This window comes from Salvelinus namaycush, chromosome 18 (genome assembly GCF_016432855.1).
Source record: "Salvelinus namaycush isolate Seneca chromosome 18, SaNama_1.0, whole genome shotgun sequence".
In the NCBI taxonomy this organism is placed as follows: domain Eukaryota; kingdom Metazoa; phylum Chordata; class Actinopteri; order Salmoniformes; family Salmonidae; genus Salvelinus; species Salvelinus namaycush.
The window spans coordinates 26,197,055-26,217,615 of NC_052324.1; the positions used below are offsets into that span (position 1 = coordinate 26,197,055).

A 20,561-nucleotide genomic window follows, 5' to 3' on the forward strand; every position below is an offset into this window, starting at 1 on the left:
TGTGTAAATATTTGTATTAACATAAGATTAAAACAACATACATAAACTGAACAAGTTCCACAGACATGTGACTAACAGAAATTGAATAATGTGTCCCTGAACAAAAGGGGGGTCAAAACCCAAAGTAACAGTCAGTATCTGGTGTGGCCACCAGCTGCATTAAGTACTGCAGTGCATCTCCTCCTCATGGACTGCACCAGAATTGCCAGTACTTGCTGTGAGATGTTACCCCACTCTTCCACCAAGGCACCTGCAATTTCACAGACATTTCTGGGGGGAATGGCCCTAGCCCTCACCCTCCAATCCAACAGGTCCCAGACGTGCTCAATGGGATTGAGATCCGGGCTCGTCGCTGGCCATGGCAGAACACTGACATTCCGGTCTTGCAGGAAATCACGCACAGAACGAGCAGTATGGCTGGTGGCATTGTCATGCTGGAGGGTCATGTCAGGATGAGCCTGCAGGAAGGGTACCACATGAGGGAGGAGGATGTCTTCCCTGTAACGCACAGCATTGCGAAAGCCTGCAATGACAAAAAGCTCAGTCCGATGTTGCTGTGACACACCGCCCCAGACCATGACTGACTCTCCACCTCCAAATCGATCCCGCTCCAGAGTACAGAACTAGGTGTAACGCTCATTCCTTCTAAGATAAACGTTAATCCGACCATCAACCCTGGTGAGACATAGGCTACGTTGTTGCCGGTGATGTCTGGTGAGGACCTGCCTTACAACAGGCCTACAAGCACTCAGTCCAGCCTCTCTCAGCCTATTGCAGACAGTCTGATCACTGATGGAGGTATTGTGTGTTCCTGGTGTAACTCGGGCAGTTCTTGTTGCCTTCCTGTACCTGTCCCGCAGGTGTGATGTTCAGATGTACCGATCCTGTGCAGGTGTTTTACATGTGGACTTCCACTGCGAGGACAACCAGCTGTCCATCCTGTCTCCCTGTAGCGCTGTCTTAGGCCTCTCACAGTACAGACATTGCAATTTATTTCCCTGGCCACATCTGCAGTCCTCATGCCTCTTTGCAGCATGCCTAAGACACATTCACGCAGATGAGCAGGGACCCTGGGCATCTTTCTTTTTGTGTTATTCAGAGTCAGTTGAAAGGCCTCTTTAGGTCCTAAGTTTTCATAACTGTGACCTTAATTGCCTACCATCTGTAAGCTGTTAGTGTCTTAACGACCGTTTCACAGGTGTATGTTCATTAATTGTTCATGGTTCATTGGGAAACAGTGTTTAAACTCTACAATGAAGATCTGTGAAGTTATTTGGATTTTTACTAATTATCTTTGAAAGACAGGGTGCTGAAAAAGGGACGTTTCTTTTTTTGCTGAGTTTATATGAAACGCTAACCTTGTACCTATGTTTCTTCTCTGTCGTTGCGTGCCTTTGTTTGCTGAAATCCAATCAAATACAGTTTGTTTCCTTGTTGAGATTCAATTGGCACACGCTAAACAGTCGGCGGGTGTATTTGATTAAGGTTTATTGAAAAAGTATGGATTTGCAATTGACAAGAGGGCACAAATAAATTGATATATTTGGAGCGAACATGTATTGGATCACTAACCAGGTTTCCATCAAACCTGTACATTTCGGTGAACTTTCCAAATGTCGTCAAAATAAAATTTGATGCTAGAAAATGAGGTGAATACGACATGCACAAATATTTATATAATAACCATCATATCGAAGTAAATTTGGAGACACGATGATAGTCCTCGCATTACGATTTGGGTAACCATACAGTTTATTAGGCAACAGATTACATAAATTATGATGAACGTGTGTTTGCAGACAGCCATAATATTATAGAAGAATAAATTATGATGAACTGCACATGGTGGTGAAAGTGCATGGTGATGAGTTTGATGCTGCTTTCAAATAAATATCGATGGTTTTATTCTGGTGACATGATGATCGATGTTTGACGAATACAAATATTCTCGCTCTTATCCATAATGTTGATGTTTCATTTATATGAGAATGAGACCAAGTCAAGACGCTGGACCAGGGTGGACTTAGATATAGTAAAGGCAGTTTATTCAGAGTTAAAGATATCTTGCAAAGCGTGCACGGGCTCGTTCATTTGGGTCAGAGGGAACCAGCAGAAGAGAGCCCCTAAACATAGTGTGCATTATATTTTATACATTAAATGACGTAGGTTGATTCTGGTAGTTCTGTTCTCCTGACTGGTCCTGAAGAGTTGGAGGCGGGTCTGCTCTGGCCTTAGCAGTAGCCCCATTGGTGCACAGCATGAGTCCTCTGCTCTTGGCACCCGACCAGTAGAGAGGGGAGATAATGTGTGTGTGTGTTTGGGTTCATGCTATGTAACTCTTTGTGTGTCCAGGAGTCATAAGATGGGCTAGGGGGTTTCCTGAGTTAGAGGGATGTGAGCAATTACTTAAGTCAGGCGGTTTTAGTTTGGCGCTTCATAACTGTTCAGTGCGTCAGCAGTTTTGTGACAATGGGGTATCCTGTTCGGTGCCTCAGCAGTCTTGTGTTTTAGTCATGGGGTGTGTTGTACAAGCTTTTAATCCTATGGTCACACACAGTCTCTAGCGCAGCCAGATGACACTAAAACAGGAGTTATCTAAAGGTTAACTAGTCTGACCATTGAGTTAGCTAACCCAATGGTACTGTATGCACAAGCTATATGTATGTTCATATATATGTAGATATGGTTATGTATGTATGCATAAGCTAGATGTATATTTATTATATATAACAATAATAATCTCATAATGTAGAGTAGCCTACCCACACAGCCTAGCCGCACTGTAGGCTATCTGCAAACTTGGCTAGAGCACATGTAGGCACCTTTGCTATTTAACGCAACAGTGCGTGTACCAAAACTATAGGTAGAGTCGAAAATGCAATGGAAACGCATCTAATTTTAGATTTTTATTCGGTTCATGAAAACGTAATTGAAAAAATACTTTTCGTGTTTATACGTCACAACGCACAAATCCGTTTGATGGAAACAACACTTCTGGGAAAACGCTCATATTTTCTTAATGCGGATTTTATAATAGTGGCATGAAACCTGTCCCAGATAATAAAATAAACACGTTCACCATGTGAATGGATAATCATAGCGTCACGTGACAGTGTTTTAGTCATGGCCGACGACTGCAGAAGACAGGCGTTCGAACTGGAGAGAAGGATTTTTGAGTTGGACAATAAGTGCGCCAGCCTCAGAACCGAGAAACAAGGTAGGTGTACACTGTTAAAACAATCATTTGTAATGAAAGGTAGCTGATGTCACGTCGATGCACCTTCAGTTTGATCAGTTGAAAGTTCTTCTCATCTGGCTTAGTTAGTTAGCTACGTTAGCTAACGTTACCATATCACCAGAAATACTTTATGATAACACACAGACCAAATTAGATAAACTAGTTAGTCAAAGTTGAAACAAAAACAGTAAACAATATGACTCATCGCATACATTCGCTAGCTAGCTATGTTTGCTGGATAACGTAGTTGACGTTAATGTTATTAGCCACGTTAGCTAGTTAGCAAGCTAACATGGTACCTAACTAGTTAGCTAATTGTTTTACATTTTGTTTGTTTACCTTACTTCCTTTGGCAATGTAAACATGTTAACCATGCCAATAAAACCGATTTGAATTAAACTGAATTCGTTATGTGGAACTGTAACGTTAGGTAGGTAACGTTAGCGATAGCTGGCTAACTGATGTTAATGTGTCGACAAAGATGCTGAGCTAGGGTATTGATCCATTACTTGTCAAACATTCAATGCATAATGTTATTGCAGATTGCTTGACCAATGTATCTAGGCTATTCTGGGTTCTTGGATTTATTAGCTAGGTATCTAAATGTATTCCACTTTGTGTACGTTCTTGGCTTACTGGCCAACTATTTTCCAATGAACTTGATTTTGTCAACTCTAGTCTAGACTGTCATAATACTGTGTACAAAGGTGGACGGATGGACATAGCTAGATTATCTTCTTTATTGACTAACTCAAAGGGCAGCTCCATACATTTTGCGCCATTATCATGGCACTGTAAAATACATTGTCACCAAGTCATAGAAATTATCAGTGTGTAAACTAACACGTTAAATGATACATTAAACTCTGTAAGCATGAGATGAAATGTTTGGACATAAAGTTAGACCTGTAATACATATTAAACAACTTTATTTTCTCCTAGATGATGACTATTTACAGAATGCTTCTTCAATACTAGACAAGTTGAAAAGCTTTTACAGACAAGGGGGGGAGAGTAACAGTCTGCCTAAACTGCTTCAGGATTACACTCAGGTATTGCAGCTCATTGCATGTTAATGTTCTAGCTAGATTCTAGACAAAATGTTTTAGGCTAGGTGTGAATTCAAATTTGTTACCATACCATCCAAGTTCCCTTCATCTCTGATAATCCTGTTCAGGTAGGTAGGTAGGCAGGCAGGCAAGTGGCCTCCTGAATGTAAACGGTAGACTTCATGTGTTCAGGCCTTGTTAGTTGCAAATAGGTAGCCTCGTAGAACCAAACAGATTGTTGTTTTGGTGATATATGGCAGGCCCAGGCTGGTTCACGAGGCAAGCAAAATGTCATTTTGTGTTCTAGTAGTTATTCCACCTGCTGTTTGAAATAGGATAACAGTATTCTATTTTGTTAAGTCGTTCATGTCATCCAATGATGTGAGCCTGAAGGCGTGAGAGAGCCGACACACTTATTGTCCTTCCTTGACGCGGGAACTTTCAACTGACCACTATCCTCTTTGTAACAGGCTCAGTTCACAAATTAAATGCACCCTTCCTCATGTCCTTGAAGTAGCCCAGTCACTGCTCTGTTCGTGAATGGAATGTTTTTTCATCCTTTCACCTGTCAGAGCATAGAAAAATCAGTGACTACTTTCAAATGAAGAAATGACAATGATGCACTTTAAAAAGAAGTGGGATTAGTCCACAAATGTGGAAATCTAGAAGAGTTCAAAAGATTAGAATTCCAACTTCAAAGTGCAGTGCTGATGATGAACCCAGTGACTTGTTGACACATCTCCTGTTGATGACATTGACATAACTCCCAACCCACGGTCTGTCTGAGTTCTCCGCATCATCCCCACCCACCATAGCAGAGTTGTAGACAGCCTGTTGGAGAGACAGAGACATGTCTTATTGAAGGTTGTTGGCCCACAGCTTGTGGAAGAAGTCTGCAATTCACCTGCATTAGAGTTGAAGGCCGGCCGACCATGTTACTCTTGTCATAAATGTTAGCGAAAGAGCATGGCTGAATAGATTAATTGCAAAACTATTACTGTTTAGTCATATTTGTGTTAAATGTAGCCGTTTCTTTTTTTAATCTCCATATCAATTAATTTCTCTAACATTAAAGTACCTTACTGTGAATGTTTTTTTATTTTTACTAAAATGGTAAAAAATAAACATAGCTTCTTAGCCAAGAGTAATTTCTCAAGCAATAATTGTTCTAAGACTGTCTGAGTGGTAAGGGGAAAACTAGCTGTTGGCAGAGAGGTTTGGAACTCTTTTTTTTTGGTCTATTAAATAATTTACTGCATGGGATGTCACCAGAGTTCTTACACTTAAAGGGAATTATCATTTTCACAGTATTATTCCAACCTCATAGTGTGGAAATGTATATAAGACACAGGAAATCACATTTGACTGCACTGGGCCCTTTAAAAGTCAAGAATGACACTAGTGTGTGTGTGTGTAGGTGATCCTGGACATCACGTTCTATGAGGAAAACAAGCTGGTGGACCAGGAGTTCCCGGAGGACTGCTCACCCTTTAAGATCCAACAGCTGCTGCAGGACCTCACAGAGCCAGAGGTGCTGGCGGGTAGACTGGTCCCGGCCCAAGAGGTGTGTGTGCCTTTGTGCAAAAGATATTCAGCCTGCTCTTAAAGGGCAATGCAAGTGCATAGGACCTTATACCCTATGCATTGAGTATTTTGTTCACTACAGGAAAATAACAGCAGATTTACACACCACACACACACCAGTGGAGGCTGCTGAGGGGAGGACGGCTCATAATGGCTGGAACGGAGTGGATGGAATGGTATCAAACACATGGAAACCATGTGTATGATGTATTTGATACCATTCCACTTATTTAGCTCTAACCATTACCACGAGCCCGTCCTCCCCAATTAAGGTGCCACCATCCTCCGGTGACACACACACACTGTTTAGTGACACCTGTCCCTGTTCTAGGTGCAGTCAGTGCTGGGGCTAGAGGTGTTAGAGTGCCTCTACTGGAGACGTGGAGCACTGCTTTACATGTATTGCCACACACTCCACCAACGCAAGCAGTGGATCAAGAAGAACAAAGCCACTTTCCTCAAGGTATGGCCATTTAACTTTACTTAGAAGTCCTAACTTGAATTGCAGTGCAACTGCTACTATTAGAGTTGGATTCCTTACGCCTGTTCATGCTGTGTTGTTGTCTGTCTTGTTTCAGTGTCTTCAGGAGGGCGTACGTTACCTGATGAGGATGTTGCAGGTGAGGAACTCCGTGAAGCTCAACGATGGGGTGGTGTTTCACGACTCTGCTACCGCCAACTTCCTGGCTGAAGGTAAACATCATAGAACCGCTATATGTTATACATGTGTTGTGGCCTGTTTATTTTGTCAATGTTACATGTTTGTTTTGACATTATCAAGACAAACTTTCTTAATTTCTCATAAAGGGATGAAAAAACCTGGTTATTTATCTGTTTTTATTTATTTTCCAATAGGCATCTTCTCAGACACCCACCTGCTGACGATGATGTACATAGGGGAGATGTGTTTCTGGGCAGTGAAGTACGAGGACTGCAGCGTGGATTCCATGGAACGCAAAGAGGACCGGCTTCACTTCCGGGACATTGGGACGCAGATCCTGCACAAATACGTGCTTGTCTGTGACGGCCCTCTTCAGGGCCAGGGCTGGAACACAGAGAATGCCAAGGAAATCCTAAGTATCTTACAGTGAACCAGGGAGGGCTATGGGTACAAGTTTCCCTTAGGTACTGATCTAGGATCAGGTTATCAAACCCCAATTGTAATGCTAAGCATTAAGGGAGGAGGAATCTGATGGATCAGTTTCTAGGGTCAACTTCTTTTCGTTCTGAAAGGCTCCGGCTGACTGAGGGGGTGAAGTTTGGGGCAAGGGTAGGTGAAGAATGAAGGGCTAGGGTAGGGAGAGGTGTTAATGAAATGTGAGTCTCCCCATCTCCTGCAAGAAGCACTTCCAGATTTCAGACTGTTGGTTGGGCATGTGTTTTGCTCTGAGAATGTGGTAGAATAATAATTATATTAAAATAAGATTATTAACAAAATAAATTGTTTAAAAATTAAAGTATTGTTTGAAGATTAATCATAATCTCGCTTGTAATGAAACATTGCACAGCAACTGTTTTTATTTATTGTTTTAATTATTATTTTGTTATGTTTTAAATTAATTGCATTTATATATATATGGGGTGGGGGGTAAGATGGGGAATACAGAGTTGGTGACTGAAGTATTCATGACCATTTGAGTATGTACATTTTTTTTTTTTTTTTTTTTTAAAAGCATCAGCTTTGTAATATGCCACTTTTTTTAATTATATATATATATATATATATATATATATATATATATAAATAAAAAAAATTGACCTCACTTGGACAAGTAGTAATGTGACAGGAACTTTATTTTGATAGTATGCATTTAAATGCAGATTCTGTGTTCTTTTTGGAAGAAAAAAAACATTTTTTTTTATGTCATTGAAAATAAATATGTTGGTTTAAAATATGTAGTAAAACAACTACAATAACCACAATGCACCTCTTCCACAAGGTAGTGGGTGGGGAACTCTTGTAAACTCAGTCAGAATGATCGAGGCCTCTAGTGGTCAAAAGGCAGATTTAGCATGGGCAGCGCCAATGAGGGCTTCTGCCGTTTTAAAGTAGTCAACTAGTCATTATGGCTACAACCTATGGGTTGTAGCCATAATGGTGCTGCCCATTCTGTCACAGACACTATAATAGCACAGATATAAAAATGTGTATTCTCTATGGCGGTAACAAGAAATGTCAGATTTGCTTTCAGCTTCTCTTTCACAGTACTGATTTGAGCTTTGATAAGTAATGTTTAGCACATTGAGGATATCTTGGACGCCTTATTGTTGCCACATCGAAAGCAGGTGGAAGGAGTCTAGTTATACGAAGTCTCAGACAGTTCAGAGACAGGTACTTCAGTGGAAGGAAAAACATCAATGATCAAGCGCATGCATACACCAGTGAAAATGCACTGGCAGGCTTTTGGGTCTGTTTACCTGGTTAGGTTCTTAACAAATAGTAATAACTCAAATGGATGACTACAAAAAGCTCAAGCCAAGTTTATTCATCCCATTGGGTCATACAGCTGCAAAGACAACATACAAGTTACACAAGTGTATATACTGAACAAAAACAAATTATTTTAATCAGTTCATATAAGGAAATCAGTCAATTGAAATGAATTAATCCCATATCTATTGGTTTCACATGACTGAGAATACAGATATGCATCTTTGTCACATACCTTAAAAAAAGGAGTGGTGTGGATCAGAAAACCAGTCAGTATCTGGTGTGACCACCATTTTCCTCATGCAGCGCAACACATCTCCTTTGCATAGAGTTGATCAGGTTTTTGATTGTGGAATGTGCCACTCTTTAATGGCTGTGCGAAGTTGCTGTATATTGGTGGGAACTGGAACACACTGTCGTACACGTCAATTCAGAGCATCCCGAACATGGGTGGCATGTCTGGTGAGTATGCAGGCTATGGAAGAACTGGGAAATGTTCAGCTTCGAAGAATTGTGTGTACAGACCCTTGCGACATGGGGCCGTGCATTATCAAGCTGAAACATGAGGTGATGAACGGCACGACAATGGGCCTCAGGTTCTCATCACGGTCTCTACTTTCAAATTACCATCGATAAAATGCAATTGTGTTCGTTGTCCGTAGCTTATGCCTGCCCATATCATAACCCAACTGCCACACTTTACATGTTGCTTTGATATTCTTTTTCGGTATATTTATACTTTACGACTAGGCGGAGTCACCTCCTTATATGACTAAGATACACAATCCATCTATGTTGCTTGGCAAGAACTCAGTCTTCCTCTCATTGGTATTATCATGGCCCTGCCTACGTCTAGAACCTTCATGGGTGTGGAAGTGTGTGTGTGAGACACAACTGTTGTGGCGGACCCTCTGGCCTCCCTCCCAGAGGTTTCTTCTCTCTTCAACTGTTGACCTTATCTCGAGTTGACTTCCACATCCCTCCTGGTACCCACTTCACCGAAACTGGCCTGCCTTATCAAGAATTTACTAGATTGTTGCTGTTTACCTCCTTCCGGGTAACGCTCAATGGTTACTGCAGTTTAAATAATGCCCTGCCCAGAAAGCTCATTTCCATAGAGCTCGTCTTCAAGGAGCGAATGGGAGTCAATTGGGCGCCAGCTCAAAAACCAAACATAAGCATGAATTTCGTAAACAAGAAATACAACGTTACAAATATTTTCCGAGATGTGAGACAATTAACTTTTTGTCTGTATAGCTTTGGAATCGTGACATTACGTACTTTCGAGGGAAATAAGCAGGTTTCTTGACTCATACCCTGACTCTGATTGCTTGACAATTAGCTTAGCAACCGCGTGATGCAGCATGACAACATGAAGCGATTGGTCGACAGTCTGCTGGGCGAGGCGTTATACGTTCCTCCTTTCAGCGCCCAAGGATATTCCTATCTCCTCCTTTCTCTAATATATCTGTATGAACCGGATATAGAAGGTCCATGAATCTGCGTATGCGAACTAGTAGTGGTGCGTGGGTAAAATCACTGGTGAAGCCAGGGGGAAAAAAGCCTTATTACAACCTATTTGTTGAGATAAGTGTTGTTTTCTCTATATTATTCTGTTAGTTAACATGCCTTGCCACCGTCACATATTAGGCCGTCATTGTAAATAATAATTTGTTCTTTAACTGACTTGCCTAGTTAAATAAAATGTTAAATAAAAACATTTAATAAAAATAAACAACGTTACCGGGAGCGCGGCGCAGAGGGAATATCAACCTGCACAAAGAAGGACGAGATTGAACTTCATAGAATTTCCCCCCTTAAACCATATTCGGAAGGGACTAGTATTGCTATAGAACGTCGGTTATGTAATTATTACCCCAGCATGTCTGTTTTTCGAGAAGACGATTCCGACAGGATTAGTTTTACCAAACTGCCCGTAATTCTTTTTTTCCGCATTCACAATTGACGATTATGACGGAAGCCTGGAGGCTCTTCTAGGTGTGAAGATATTTAATATGTCTAGGGACATCCTAATATTGGCCTAATGGCCTTCAGTTCGGAGAAAGTCCAAATAATAATGCATATCAATAAGAACCATAAACTGTAACCTAAGCAGACATTTAATTAACTGACATATTTGTCAATATATCAATTTATTGACACGATATCGTCCACTTCATCTTTTAAAAGAGAAGAATGGCACTAGGAAGGTTGATATATTACAGAACAGATCATTCATCTGTAGGCTATGTGCATAGCACTTTGTTTTAAGCATCAATTTGTTCTTAACCAAACTGAGTGTAGCACCTGTTCAACTGTAATATCTCTCAAAACACGGTGATGATGATTTGCACGGGATAAGTATTATCAGAGGACCTTGCAGTTTGTCGAAAAAATATAGTTTTTTTAGGCCTGAGATCATAACCTTCCGGCCAAGTAAAAATTACTGACGTGGCAGATTCGGACGGGACTAAAATTCCAAATGTGGTGATTTATGCTCGTGCACATAATTATATTAACTGAGCTCCCCCAGTAAAACTCTTCCAGTTAACACTATCAATATTTCCCTTTACTGTGGGAATTGTGATCGAATCAATGCAAAATTAGCCACTTTCAATGCAACATACCGAAACATAACAAGCTATGCAAGCGATTTTGTTGTAGGCAGAACGCATCGGAATATGATTCTATTGCATCTAAAAAAATAAAAAAACGGTGTGGCAGAACCAATCAGAGCTGCAAACTGCCTATATGCAAATAGACCATTGCCATATATGGATCTGTGCCATTTTCTTTGAACTGGACTGTAAACAGCATGATAGGTCATGAGTAAATGTGCTTGTTTTGAGATCAAAGCGAGAGCTGCATATTTGTTCATATCCTTTGCTAGTTAGTGAGTTATTAGCCCAGTTATAGATCATTTGTAGTCAGCAATGGGCACAAAACATGTGCATTTCTAGACATCTTTGAAAAGGGAGTCAGGTAAAGAGCTTTTTTGTCTTAAAGGGGTAGTGTTGTATTTTGAGACAGGCTTGAATAAGCTAAGTAGCCAATAGGCAGAGGGTAGCATCATTTGTCTGATTCTCTGTATTAATGGTATGGGAATAATAATGCATTTTATTTTGTAAAGTGGTTTCTTGCATCAAACAACACAATATTTTGAGTCACCTCCTTATCTGAAGGACAAGTGGATAAACAGGTTCATATCAATCCCTGCATGTTTTTTCAAAAGTCTCATGGAATGTAGGCCTACGTTGAACACAACACATTGGCTGCTACTGTAGGCTGAACGATAGAACAGCTATTTCCATGTTAAAATGTTATGGGATGCATTTTCAAAAAATTGTTTGTGGGAGGCCACTCTGGTAGGCTTACATTATTATCAAATAGCCATAGTAGCCGACTTGACCACTGTCTGAAACTGTAATTAAAAGTGGGTACAGCCTCAATGTTCACAGTAAACGGGCGCTGGAAGTTGCACAGAATGTTCACAATGTTCAAGTTTGAGCTCAGCAGACTTGAAATTTGCTCAGTGCCAGGAAAACTATTAAGGGAACATTGCATTTATCCCTAAGGCTGTGACAATAAGAAGACACAGTGGCAGAATAAATTCAACCACACCTTTGTTTCATTACAAAACTGGAGAGCAACATCTGTCCGGTGGAGTCCACAAAGCATATTGCATGTAACAAACAGTTACATGACCTACATCATGGTCAATCAAGTTCATGTTGCCGACACTTAACACTTTTTTTCGTTACTACATGATTCCACATATGTTATTTCATTGTTTTGATGTCTTCACTACTATTCTACAATGTAGAAAATACAAAAAAATAAAGAAAAACCCTTGATTGAGTAGGTGTGTCCAAACTTTTGACTGGTACTGTATGTGATAAGCAAAATTGACACAGTTACAATAGACATCCACCAAATTGATGTTACCTGAATTTTGTTAGCTCACAATAAACACAACAGCTCAATGCTGAGTAAAGAAGGTTAGTACTGTACAGGGATGGTGAAGAGTATTTAAACCATCCTGCAGAAGTAATTGGCAACCAGAAGGGGGCTCTCGTGTCACACTAGTGGTTGCCAAACACGTCCATGCTGTGGTGGCCCACCTAAAGCCTTTGAATATATCTTTCTGCGGTTTACTAACTAAACAAAAGCAATGTTGTTCAGCACAAATACAACAGTCTCACTCTACTCCACCAACAAGTTAGTGCAGTGTTTCTTCATCCTGATCCTGGGGAATCAAAGGGGTACACTTTGTATTGTTTTCCCTAGCACTACACACCTGATTCCACTAATCAAAGGTTTGATGATGAGTTGATTAAGAAACATTAGGTTACTATTTTCACTATAGTCCTCCTTTGATTGATTTGAAATGTACTGTCTGTTACCATTTGAGGTAATGTACACCTTGCGTTCATATGGTTACGTGTGTGTATAAATGTCTATCATAACCTGTTGTGGTTGTGTGTGTAGGGCGGAGAGGAAGAGAGCCAGTGTGAAGCAGCAGAGTCTCAGCAGCAACATTTTCATCCTGGAAAGAACGGACCAATCAGGACAGACATATTTCAGTCCCGCCCCTCATGTCCAGGAAGTATGTCAGGAGGTAGATGAGTTCATCTATGTGGCCAATGCAGAGACAGGAAGAGGTAACACCAAGACTCCAAAACATTCCTCATACTTGCTCCTATTCCTAGGCCCTTGTTGCCAGCCAGATAATCTTGTCAAGCTAACTGACTGCTGCGCTCACAGAATATGAGCTATCGCAACATCAGGCTGGTTCCACCAGGCTACCTTCCAGGACCAGATCCAGGGAAAGATCAGGCTGGTTCCACCAGGCTACCGTCCAGGACCAGAGCCAGTGAAAGGTGAGACCAAGGCCCCATTCCATAATATCGCCTACATCTGCAACCCTAGAGCCTCATTGCCTCTTTCCTGCAGGAGTTATGGTCATTTAGCAGATGCTCACTTTGCATTTGTGACACACGATGTAATCGGGATATGCTGTATTCCAATCTCATTTTGTATTACTGGATGTGTCTGTATGTGTCAAGCCACATATGAAAAGTGATGCATTTGTTTATGGCAACATCTCTACAAATCTACCCTGTCACCCTATTCTGTCTCTATTAGGTGGTGAGGGGGAGGCGTCTCAGATCCAAGCATTGGTGAACCCTGCCTAGTGTTCGTCCTCCAGAACCCTCCTGGTCCTGACTTTTGTGTCCAGAGAGGAACCAGACCCAATCAGAACCACTAGTCGCAGTACTGCTAGATTAAAGACCAGGACCCCCAGTGTGGATATTGCACAGAGGCTCTGCCTGTCCCTGCTGCCCAACTCCTGGATGGTCTGTCTGTCTGTCTGTCTGCCTGCCTGCCTGCCTGCCTGCCTGCCTGCCTGCCTGCCTGCCTGCCTGCCTGCCTGCCTGCCTGCCTGCCTGCCTGCCTGCCTGCCTGTCTGGGTGCTCTGGTCTCAGGCTGTAGCTAGCTGTCAAGGAACTACCTTCAGCACAAATGCTTCTGAAGGAATGTTCTACCTCTGATGTGCCTTGTTTCAATGAATTGCAAAAGAAAAAGTCATTATTGGGTAAATATTATTTAATAACCCTGTTGTAATTTTTTTGTGAATAAATAGTGGGTTGTGAAACAAAACAGAAGTGAAGAGAACTACTGTTTAACTGTAGCTATGGTACTTTAATGAAGATAATGAAGGGTTTTGGTTATGATGTTCTTTCTTCTACGACTACTGCGTAGTTTAGAAGCATTTAGAATCATATTGATGTGACAAGGAATTATGGGTAATTTTATTTTTGTATACCTTTATTTCAGCAAATCATGCAATTTCTCTTTCATTTTTTTCATATAAGTTATAATTCTTTTATACTCCAAAATATTATGCTTTTATTTTCTTTCATTGTTTAAATTCATGTTCTAAATTACCACTGCACAAGTTGTTAAAAAGCAACTGAAAGCCTTCGGTGGGTCACAGCACAGAAACGTTGGTGAGCTCTGCATCTGGAACAGTGAAAGGCGTTTGCTTCATAGTTCATCAGTAGTTCACAGGCCAACCCTTTCATATCTTCCTTAATCTGCACCATGAATAAAAACATAAGAAAAGAAGAAGAAATGGACAGGTGAAACATCTCTCCACTAGGCACATGTATTCCTTCTACTTCTGCTGTGTTTTCAGATGAGCGCAGACTGGAAGGAGAGGAGACAAAGAGAGGAAGTCATTTAAAGTATTGAGATGCACCCCTCTTGCTCAGGCAATGGTACAACATGCTACTCCAAGTTCTCTGTGGTTATTTTCCTCTGAGGTCAGCATTGGCACACTAAACTGAATTCACATCTGTCTGATGCGGGGGAGGACAATGTTCCTATTTACACCACAACGGGGCAGGCCTGCTCCGGCTTCTCAGGGCCAGGGGAAGCTGTAGAATGTAGACTAGTTGCAGCTTGGTTTACTACGCTTTGGGCGTGGGGGTTGCGCTGTGACCCCCCGAAAACAAATAAAAATGAAAACTCAAACCACAAATTTCTAAACACAATCAAGAATGTACTGTAGCAACCCTGTGTTTATAAGCACCAATATCAACTCTACCACATGAGCACGCTGGGCTATGGCCGGAAGGTTGGCGGTTTGAATACCACCGCGGACAAGCTCACTTTCCCTGCCTGTTAACTGTTGATAAAGTATGGATGTTGTTGTCTGATACAATACATTAGAGCTGGAATCCTTAATAGTGAAACTGCCACATCCGTTTTGGATATTACAACAACAAAGAAGTTACTGCAAACAACAAACACTTTACCCCCCCCCCCCCCCCCCCCTTGGACATTTTTGCAGAATATGTGCTGCAGTTATAGCATGCTGCTCAACACTCCTCACCTTCATTTCGTCTACAAACAAAACAATAACAAAGGCCCTGGGACAGCCGTAGCACTGTTTCCCCTAATGTGGGACCGTGACCAAATGACTAAACCCTGTTCAATTACAGTACTTGAAAATTGCACCAGTCTTTTCTATTACTTGTAAGTTCTCACCGACCAACCGATGCTTTGGTAGGTGACCGTGAAACAGTAGACGTTCTGCTCTGAACTATCCTTTTTTATTTTTTTACTTCACCTTTATTTAACCAGGTAGGCCAGTTGAGAAGAAGTTCTTATTTACAACTGCGACCTGGCCAAGATAAAGCAAAGCAGTGTGACAAAAACAACAACACAGAGTTACACATGGGATAAACAAACGTACAGTCAATAACACAATAGAAAAATCTGAATACAGTGTGTGCAAATTAAATAAGGAGCTAAGGCAATAAATAGGCCATAGTGGCGAAGTAATTACAATTTAGCAATTAACACTGGAGTAATAGATGTGCAGATGAGGATGTGCCATTAGTAATACTGGTGTGCAAAAGAGCAGAAATACAAAAACAAATATGGGGATGAGGTAGGTAGTTGGTTGGATGGGCTATTTACAGATGGGCTGTGTGCAGCTGCAGCGATCGGTAAGCTGCTCTGACAGCTGATGCTTAAAGTTAGTGAGGGAGATATGAATCTCCAGCTTCAGTGATTTTTGCAATTCGTTCCAGCCATTGGCAGCAGAGAACTGGAAGAAAAGGTGGCCAAAGGGGTGTTGTCTTTGGGGATGACCAGTGAAATATACCTGCTGGAGTGCGTGCTACGAGTGGGTGTTGTTATGGTGACAAGTGAGCTGAGATAAGGCGGAACTTTACCTAGCAAAGACTTATAGATGACCTGGAGACAGTGGGTTTGGCGACGAATGTGTAGCGAGGACCAGCCAACGAGAGCATACAGGTCACAGTGGTGGGTATATGGGGCTTTGGTGACAAAACGGATGGCACTGTGATAGACTGCATCCAATTTGCTGAGTAGAGTGTTGGAGGCTATTTTGTAAATGTGTCACGATATGCGCAACTGGTTAAAGGTGAGTCAGGTTCAGGAGAGCAGAGATGGGCGCACTTTATTCGTGCCCAAGGAAAACAGCGATAACTCCCAAAGTACACAAACAGTACAATAAACAAAACACACGGGTCAAACACACACCCGGCGCAAACCAGCCTGATGCGAACCACACGTAACAAACAAACAATTCCACACACAGACATTGGGGGAACAGAGGGTAATATACATTTAGTCGGATGAGGGGATGTGAACCAGGTGTGCGGAAAAGCAAGAAAAAACAAATGGAAAATGAAAGGTGGAGCGGCGATGGCTAGAAGACCGGTGACGTCGAACGCCGCCCGAACAAGGAAAGGGACCGACTTCGGTGGAAGTCGTGACAAAATGTCATCGCCAAAGTCAAGGATCGGTAGGATAGTCAGTTTTACGAGGGTATGTTTGGCAGCATGAGTGAAGGAGGCTTTGTTGGGAAGTAGAAAGCCGACTAGATTTAATTTTGGATTGGAGATGCTTAATATGAGTCTGGAAGGAGAGTTTACAGTCTAGACAGACACAGGTATTTATAGTTGTCCACATTAGTCAGAACCATCCAGAGTAGGGATTCTAGTCGGGTGCGGGCAGCAATTTGTTGAAGAGCATGCATTTCATTTTACTAGCATGTAAGAGCAGTTGGAGGCCACGGAAGGAGTGTTGTATGGCATTGAAGCTAGTTTGGAGGTTTGTTAACACAGTGTCCAAAGAAGGGCCAGATGTATACAGAATGGTGTCGTCTGTGTAGAGGTGGATCAAAGAATCACCAGCAGCAAGAGCGACATCATTGATGTATACAGAGAAAAGAGTCGTCCCGGGAATTGAACCCTGTAGCACCCCTAAAGAGACTGCCAGAGGTCCAGACAACAGGCTCTCCGATTTGACACACTGAACTCTATCTGAGAAGTAGTTAGTGAACCAGACGAGGCAGTCATTAGAGAAACCAAGGCTGTTGAGTCTGCCGATAAGAATACGGTGATTGACAGATTCGAAAGCCTTGACCAGGTCGATGAAGACGGCTGCACAGTACTGTCTTTTATTGATGGCGGTTATGATATAGTTTAGGACCTTGAGCGTGGCTGAGGTGCACCCGTGACCAGCTCGGAAACCGGATTGCATAGCGGAGAAGGTACGGTGGGATTCGAAATGGTCGGTGATCTGTTTGTTAACTTGGCTTTCGAAGACTTTAGAAAGGCAGGGCAGGATGGATATAGATCTGTAACAGTTTGGGTCTAGAGTGTCTCCCCCTTTGAAGAGGGGGATGACCGCGGCCGCATTCCAATCTTTAGGAATCTCAGACGATACGAAAGAGAGGTTGAATAGACTAGTAATAGGACTTGCAACAATGGCGGCGGATAATTTTAGGAAGAGAGGGTCCAGATTGTCTAGCCCAGCTGATTTGTAGGGATCCAGATTTTGCAGCTCTTTCAGAACATCAGTTGTCTGGATTTTGGTGAAGGAGAAGCGGAGGGGGGGCTTGGGCCAGTTGCTGCGGGGGGTGCAGAGCTGTTGGCCGGGGTTGGAGTAGCCAGGTGGAAAGCGTGGCCAGCTGTAGAGAAATGCTTATTGAAATTCTCGGATTTATCAGTGGTGACAGTGTTTCCTAGCCTCAGTGCAGTGGGCAGCTGGGAGAAGGTGCTCTTATTCTCCATGGACTTTACAGTCCTACAATTTTTTGTAATTAGTGCTGCAGGATGCAAATTTCTGTTTGAAAAAGGTAGCCTTTGCTTTCCTAACTGACTGTGTATATTGGTTCCTGACTTCCCTGAAAAGTTGCATATCGCGGGGACTATTCGATGCTAGTGCAGTACGCCACAGGGTGTTTTTGTGCTGGTCAAGGGAGTCAAGTCTGGAGTGAACCAAGGGCTATATCTGTTCTTAGTTCTACATTTTTTGAAAGTGGCATGCTTATTTAAGATTGTGAGGAAAGCACTTTTAAAGAACAACCAGGCATCCTCTACTGGCGGGATGAGGTCAATATCCTTCCAGGATACCCGGGCCAGGTCGATTAGAAAGGCCTGTTCGCAGAAGTGTTTTAGGGTGCATTTGACAGTGATGAGGGGTGGTCGTTTGACCGCGGACCCATAATGGACGCAGGCAATGATGAACAGCAGAGGTGTATTTAGAGGGCAAGTTGGTCAGGATGATATCTATGAGGGTGCCCATGTGTACAGATTTGAGGTTGTACTTGGTAGGTTCCTTGATAATTTGTGTGAGATTGATGGCATCTAGCTTAGATTGTAGGACGGCCGGGGTGTTAAGCATATCCCAGTTTAGGTCACTTAACAGTACGAACTCTGCAGATAGATGGGGGACAATCAATTCACATATGGTGTCCAGGGCACAGCTGGGGGCTGAGGGGGCTCTATAACAAGCAGCAACAGTGAGACTTATTTCTGGAGAGATGGATTTTTAAAAGTAGAAGCTTGAACTGTTTGGGCATAGAGATAGTATAACAGAACTTTGCAGGCTATCTCTACAGTAGATTGCAACTCTGCACACTTTAGCAGTTCTATCTTGACAGAAAATGTTGTAATTGGGGATGGACATTTCTGAATTTTTGGTGGCCATCCTAAGCCAGGATTCAGACACGGCTAGGACATCAGGGTTGACGGAGTGTGCTAAAGCAGTGAATAAAGCAAACTTAGGGAGGAGGCTTCTGATGTTAACGTCACATATTCACATCATATACAGTATGTGCAGACAGGAAACGGAGGGCCACGTATCCCATTTTCTATCCATGCCCATTGTGAAAATAAGCAACTGATCTGTGCTTTACTCAAAGTTGGTCCCTCCCTCACTCATATACTGTCAACTGTAATAGGATAATGTGCTTTAATGCCTGTCTTTTCTTCTAGTCTCCTAGGCAACAAAATTGAGAATATTCTCCCTAACCACCTTTTTTCTGAAAACCCCGCCTCAAAAGGTTCCTGAATGGTAATAATCATCGTCACGGAAATATATATTTAGAATGCAGTCATGATTGGTGCCATTTGGGTGCATTACGTCCTGTGTGAATAGTGGAGAGAGATGGGAGCAGTGTTCTCTTGTCTACATGGTGTTATCAGACTGGGGTTAATGGAGGAAGAGTGAGGGCTTTGCTGTGACACAGCCGCCCCTTTCATCCAACAGGCTGCTCTAAACAGGATGTACCTCCCTGCTTCTCCCTCTACTCAGCCACACACCCACCCAGTCAGCTGGCTGTTTTTGGGATGTGGATGTTTGTGATTCTTTGATGATTAAGTTAAACCAAACGAACACAAAATACTACCATATTTGCATTCAAAATAATCTAGAACATTTTACTAATCGCCCACTCAGTCTTTTCTTTAGTTTCAGTTCATCTCCAATTATATATTTACAACCTCTGTAGGAGGTTGATTTCACACTGGCAAACTCATTAGTGATCCCTGATGTGAAAGCGTGTGTGTGCAAACTCCTCCTGCGTGTGTGTTCCCTCTAGCGTGGGAACCTACCATCAGAGCAGGTATGCAGGGAATAACAATGACAAATCCCTACTATGTATTACTCGCTGACTGTCTGCCGCGGCCCAGTAGGAGAGGAACGTCTGCTCTGCCTCTACCCACAGAGAGGGAACTGTAGATGGGGTGGGGCTGCATGGGGGATTTAGTTAGACTGCTTTGCTGAAACTAGGGCTGGGCCTGGAGCAGCGTGAGACTGTACACTTGGGGGGTGGAGCTGGAGCAGCGTGAGACTGTACACTTGGGGGGTGGAGCTGGAGCAGTGTGAGACTGTACACTTGGGGGGTGGAGCTGGAGCAGCGTGAGACTGTACACTTGGGGGGTGGGGCTCGTTCAAGGGACATGTTCTGGAGGGGGGATGGGCTCCAGATCATCTTATTCTGGCGTCCTTCCCAGTGGAAAAGGGCCTCAAGGATGCGTGACTTCTTGTGGAGTGGAGTGTTTGTGTGTGTGTGAGAGTGTATACGTGAGTATGCTGATATGCTGATTCATTGATTTATTATGTTTCTCTCCAGGGTTTGGTTTGTGTGGCATCCCAGAGAATCTTGTCCACTGTTTATTAAAGACTGGCGTGATGAGCCTCACAACCGTCAGCAACTATACATGAAATGGTCCCTTCAAACAGACAGCGTGGTGAAGAAGGAGCAACAGCGCCTCTTCAACCTCAGGAGGCTAAAGAAATTTGTATTGGCCCCTAAGACCCTCACAAACTTCTACAGATGCACCATTAAGAGCATCCTGTCGGGCTGTATCACAGCCTGGCACGGCAATTGCACTGTTCACAACCGCAGGTCTCTCTATTGTGTGGTGCAGTC

General features: G+C 42.6%; 1 protein-coding gene and 1 long non-coding RNA gene across 2 annotated transcripts; both read left to right on the forward strand.

The window, feature by feature from the left end:
- The first annotated feature begins 3,123 nt into the window (after positions 1-3,123).
- LOC120063270 (UPF0600 protein C5orf51 homolog) lies at positions 3,124-7,328 on the forward strand. The gene is made up of 6 exons (XM_039013537.1): positions 3,124-3,217; positions 4,181-4,290; positions 5,705-5,851; positions 6,203-6,334; positions 6,450-6,564; positions 6,727-7,328. The coding sequence occupies exons 1-6, from the start codon at positions 3,124-3,126 to the stop codon at positions 6,960-6,962; spliced, it is 834 nt and encodes a 277-aa protein (XP_038869465.1). The 3' UTR covers positions 6,963-7,328.
- A 4,242-nt stretch (positions 7,329-11,570) lies between these two features.
- Positions 11,571-14,400, forward strand: LOC120062759. Its single transcript, XR_005478436.1, has 3 exons — positions 11,571-12,963; positions 13,067-13,182; positions 13,448-14,400. It is a non-coding gene; the product is annotated as an uncharacterized LOC120062759 (long non-coding RNA).
- Positions 14,401-20,561: the final 6,161 nt, after the last annotated feature.

Bases quoted from the DNA above. Each gene is read 5' to 3' on its own strand.
- LOC120063270 (XM_039013537.1), top strand. From the start codon at position 3,124: ATGGCCGACGACTGCAGAAGACAGGCGTTCGAACTGGAGAGAAGGATT. The intron at 6,335-6,449 runs GTATGGCCATTT...GTCTTGTTTCAG, and splicing joins ACAAAGCCACTTTCCTCAAG to TGTCTTCAGGAGGGCGTACG. The intron at 6,565-6,726 runs GTAAACATCATA...ATTTTCCAATAG, and splicing joins CGCCAACTTCCTGGCTGAAG to GCATCTTCTCAGACACCCAC.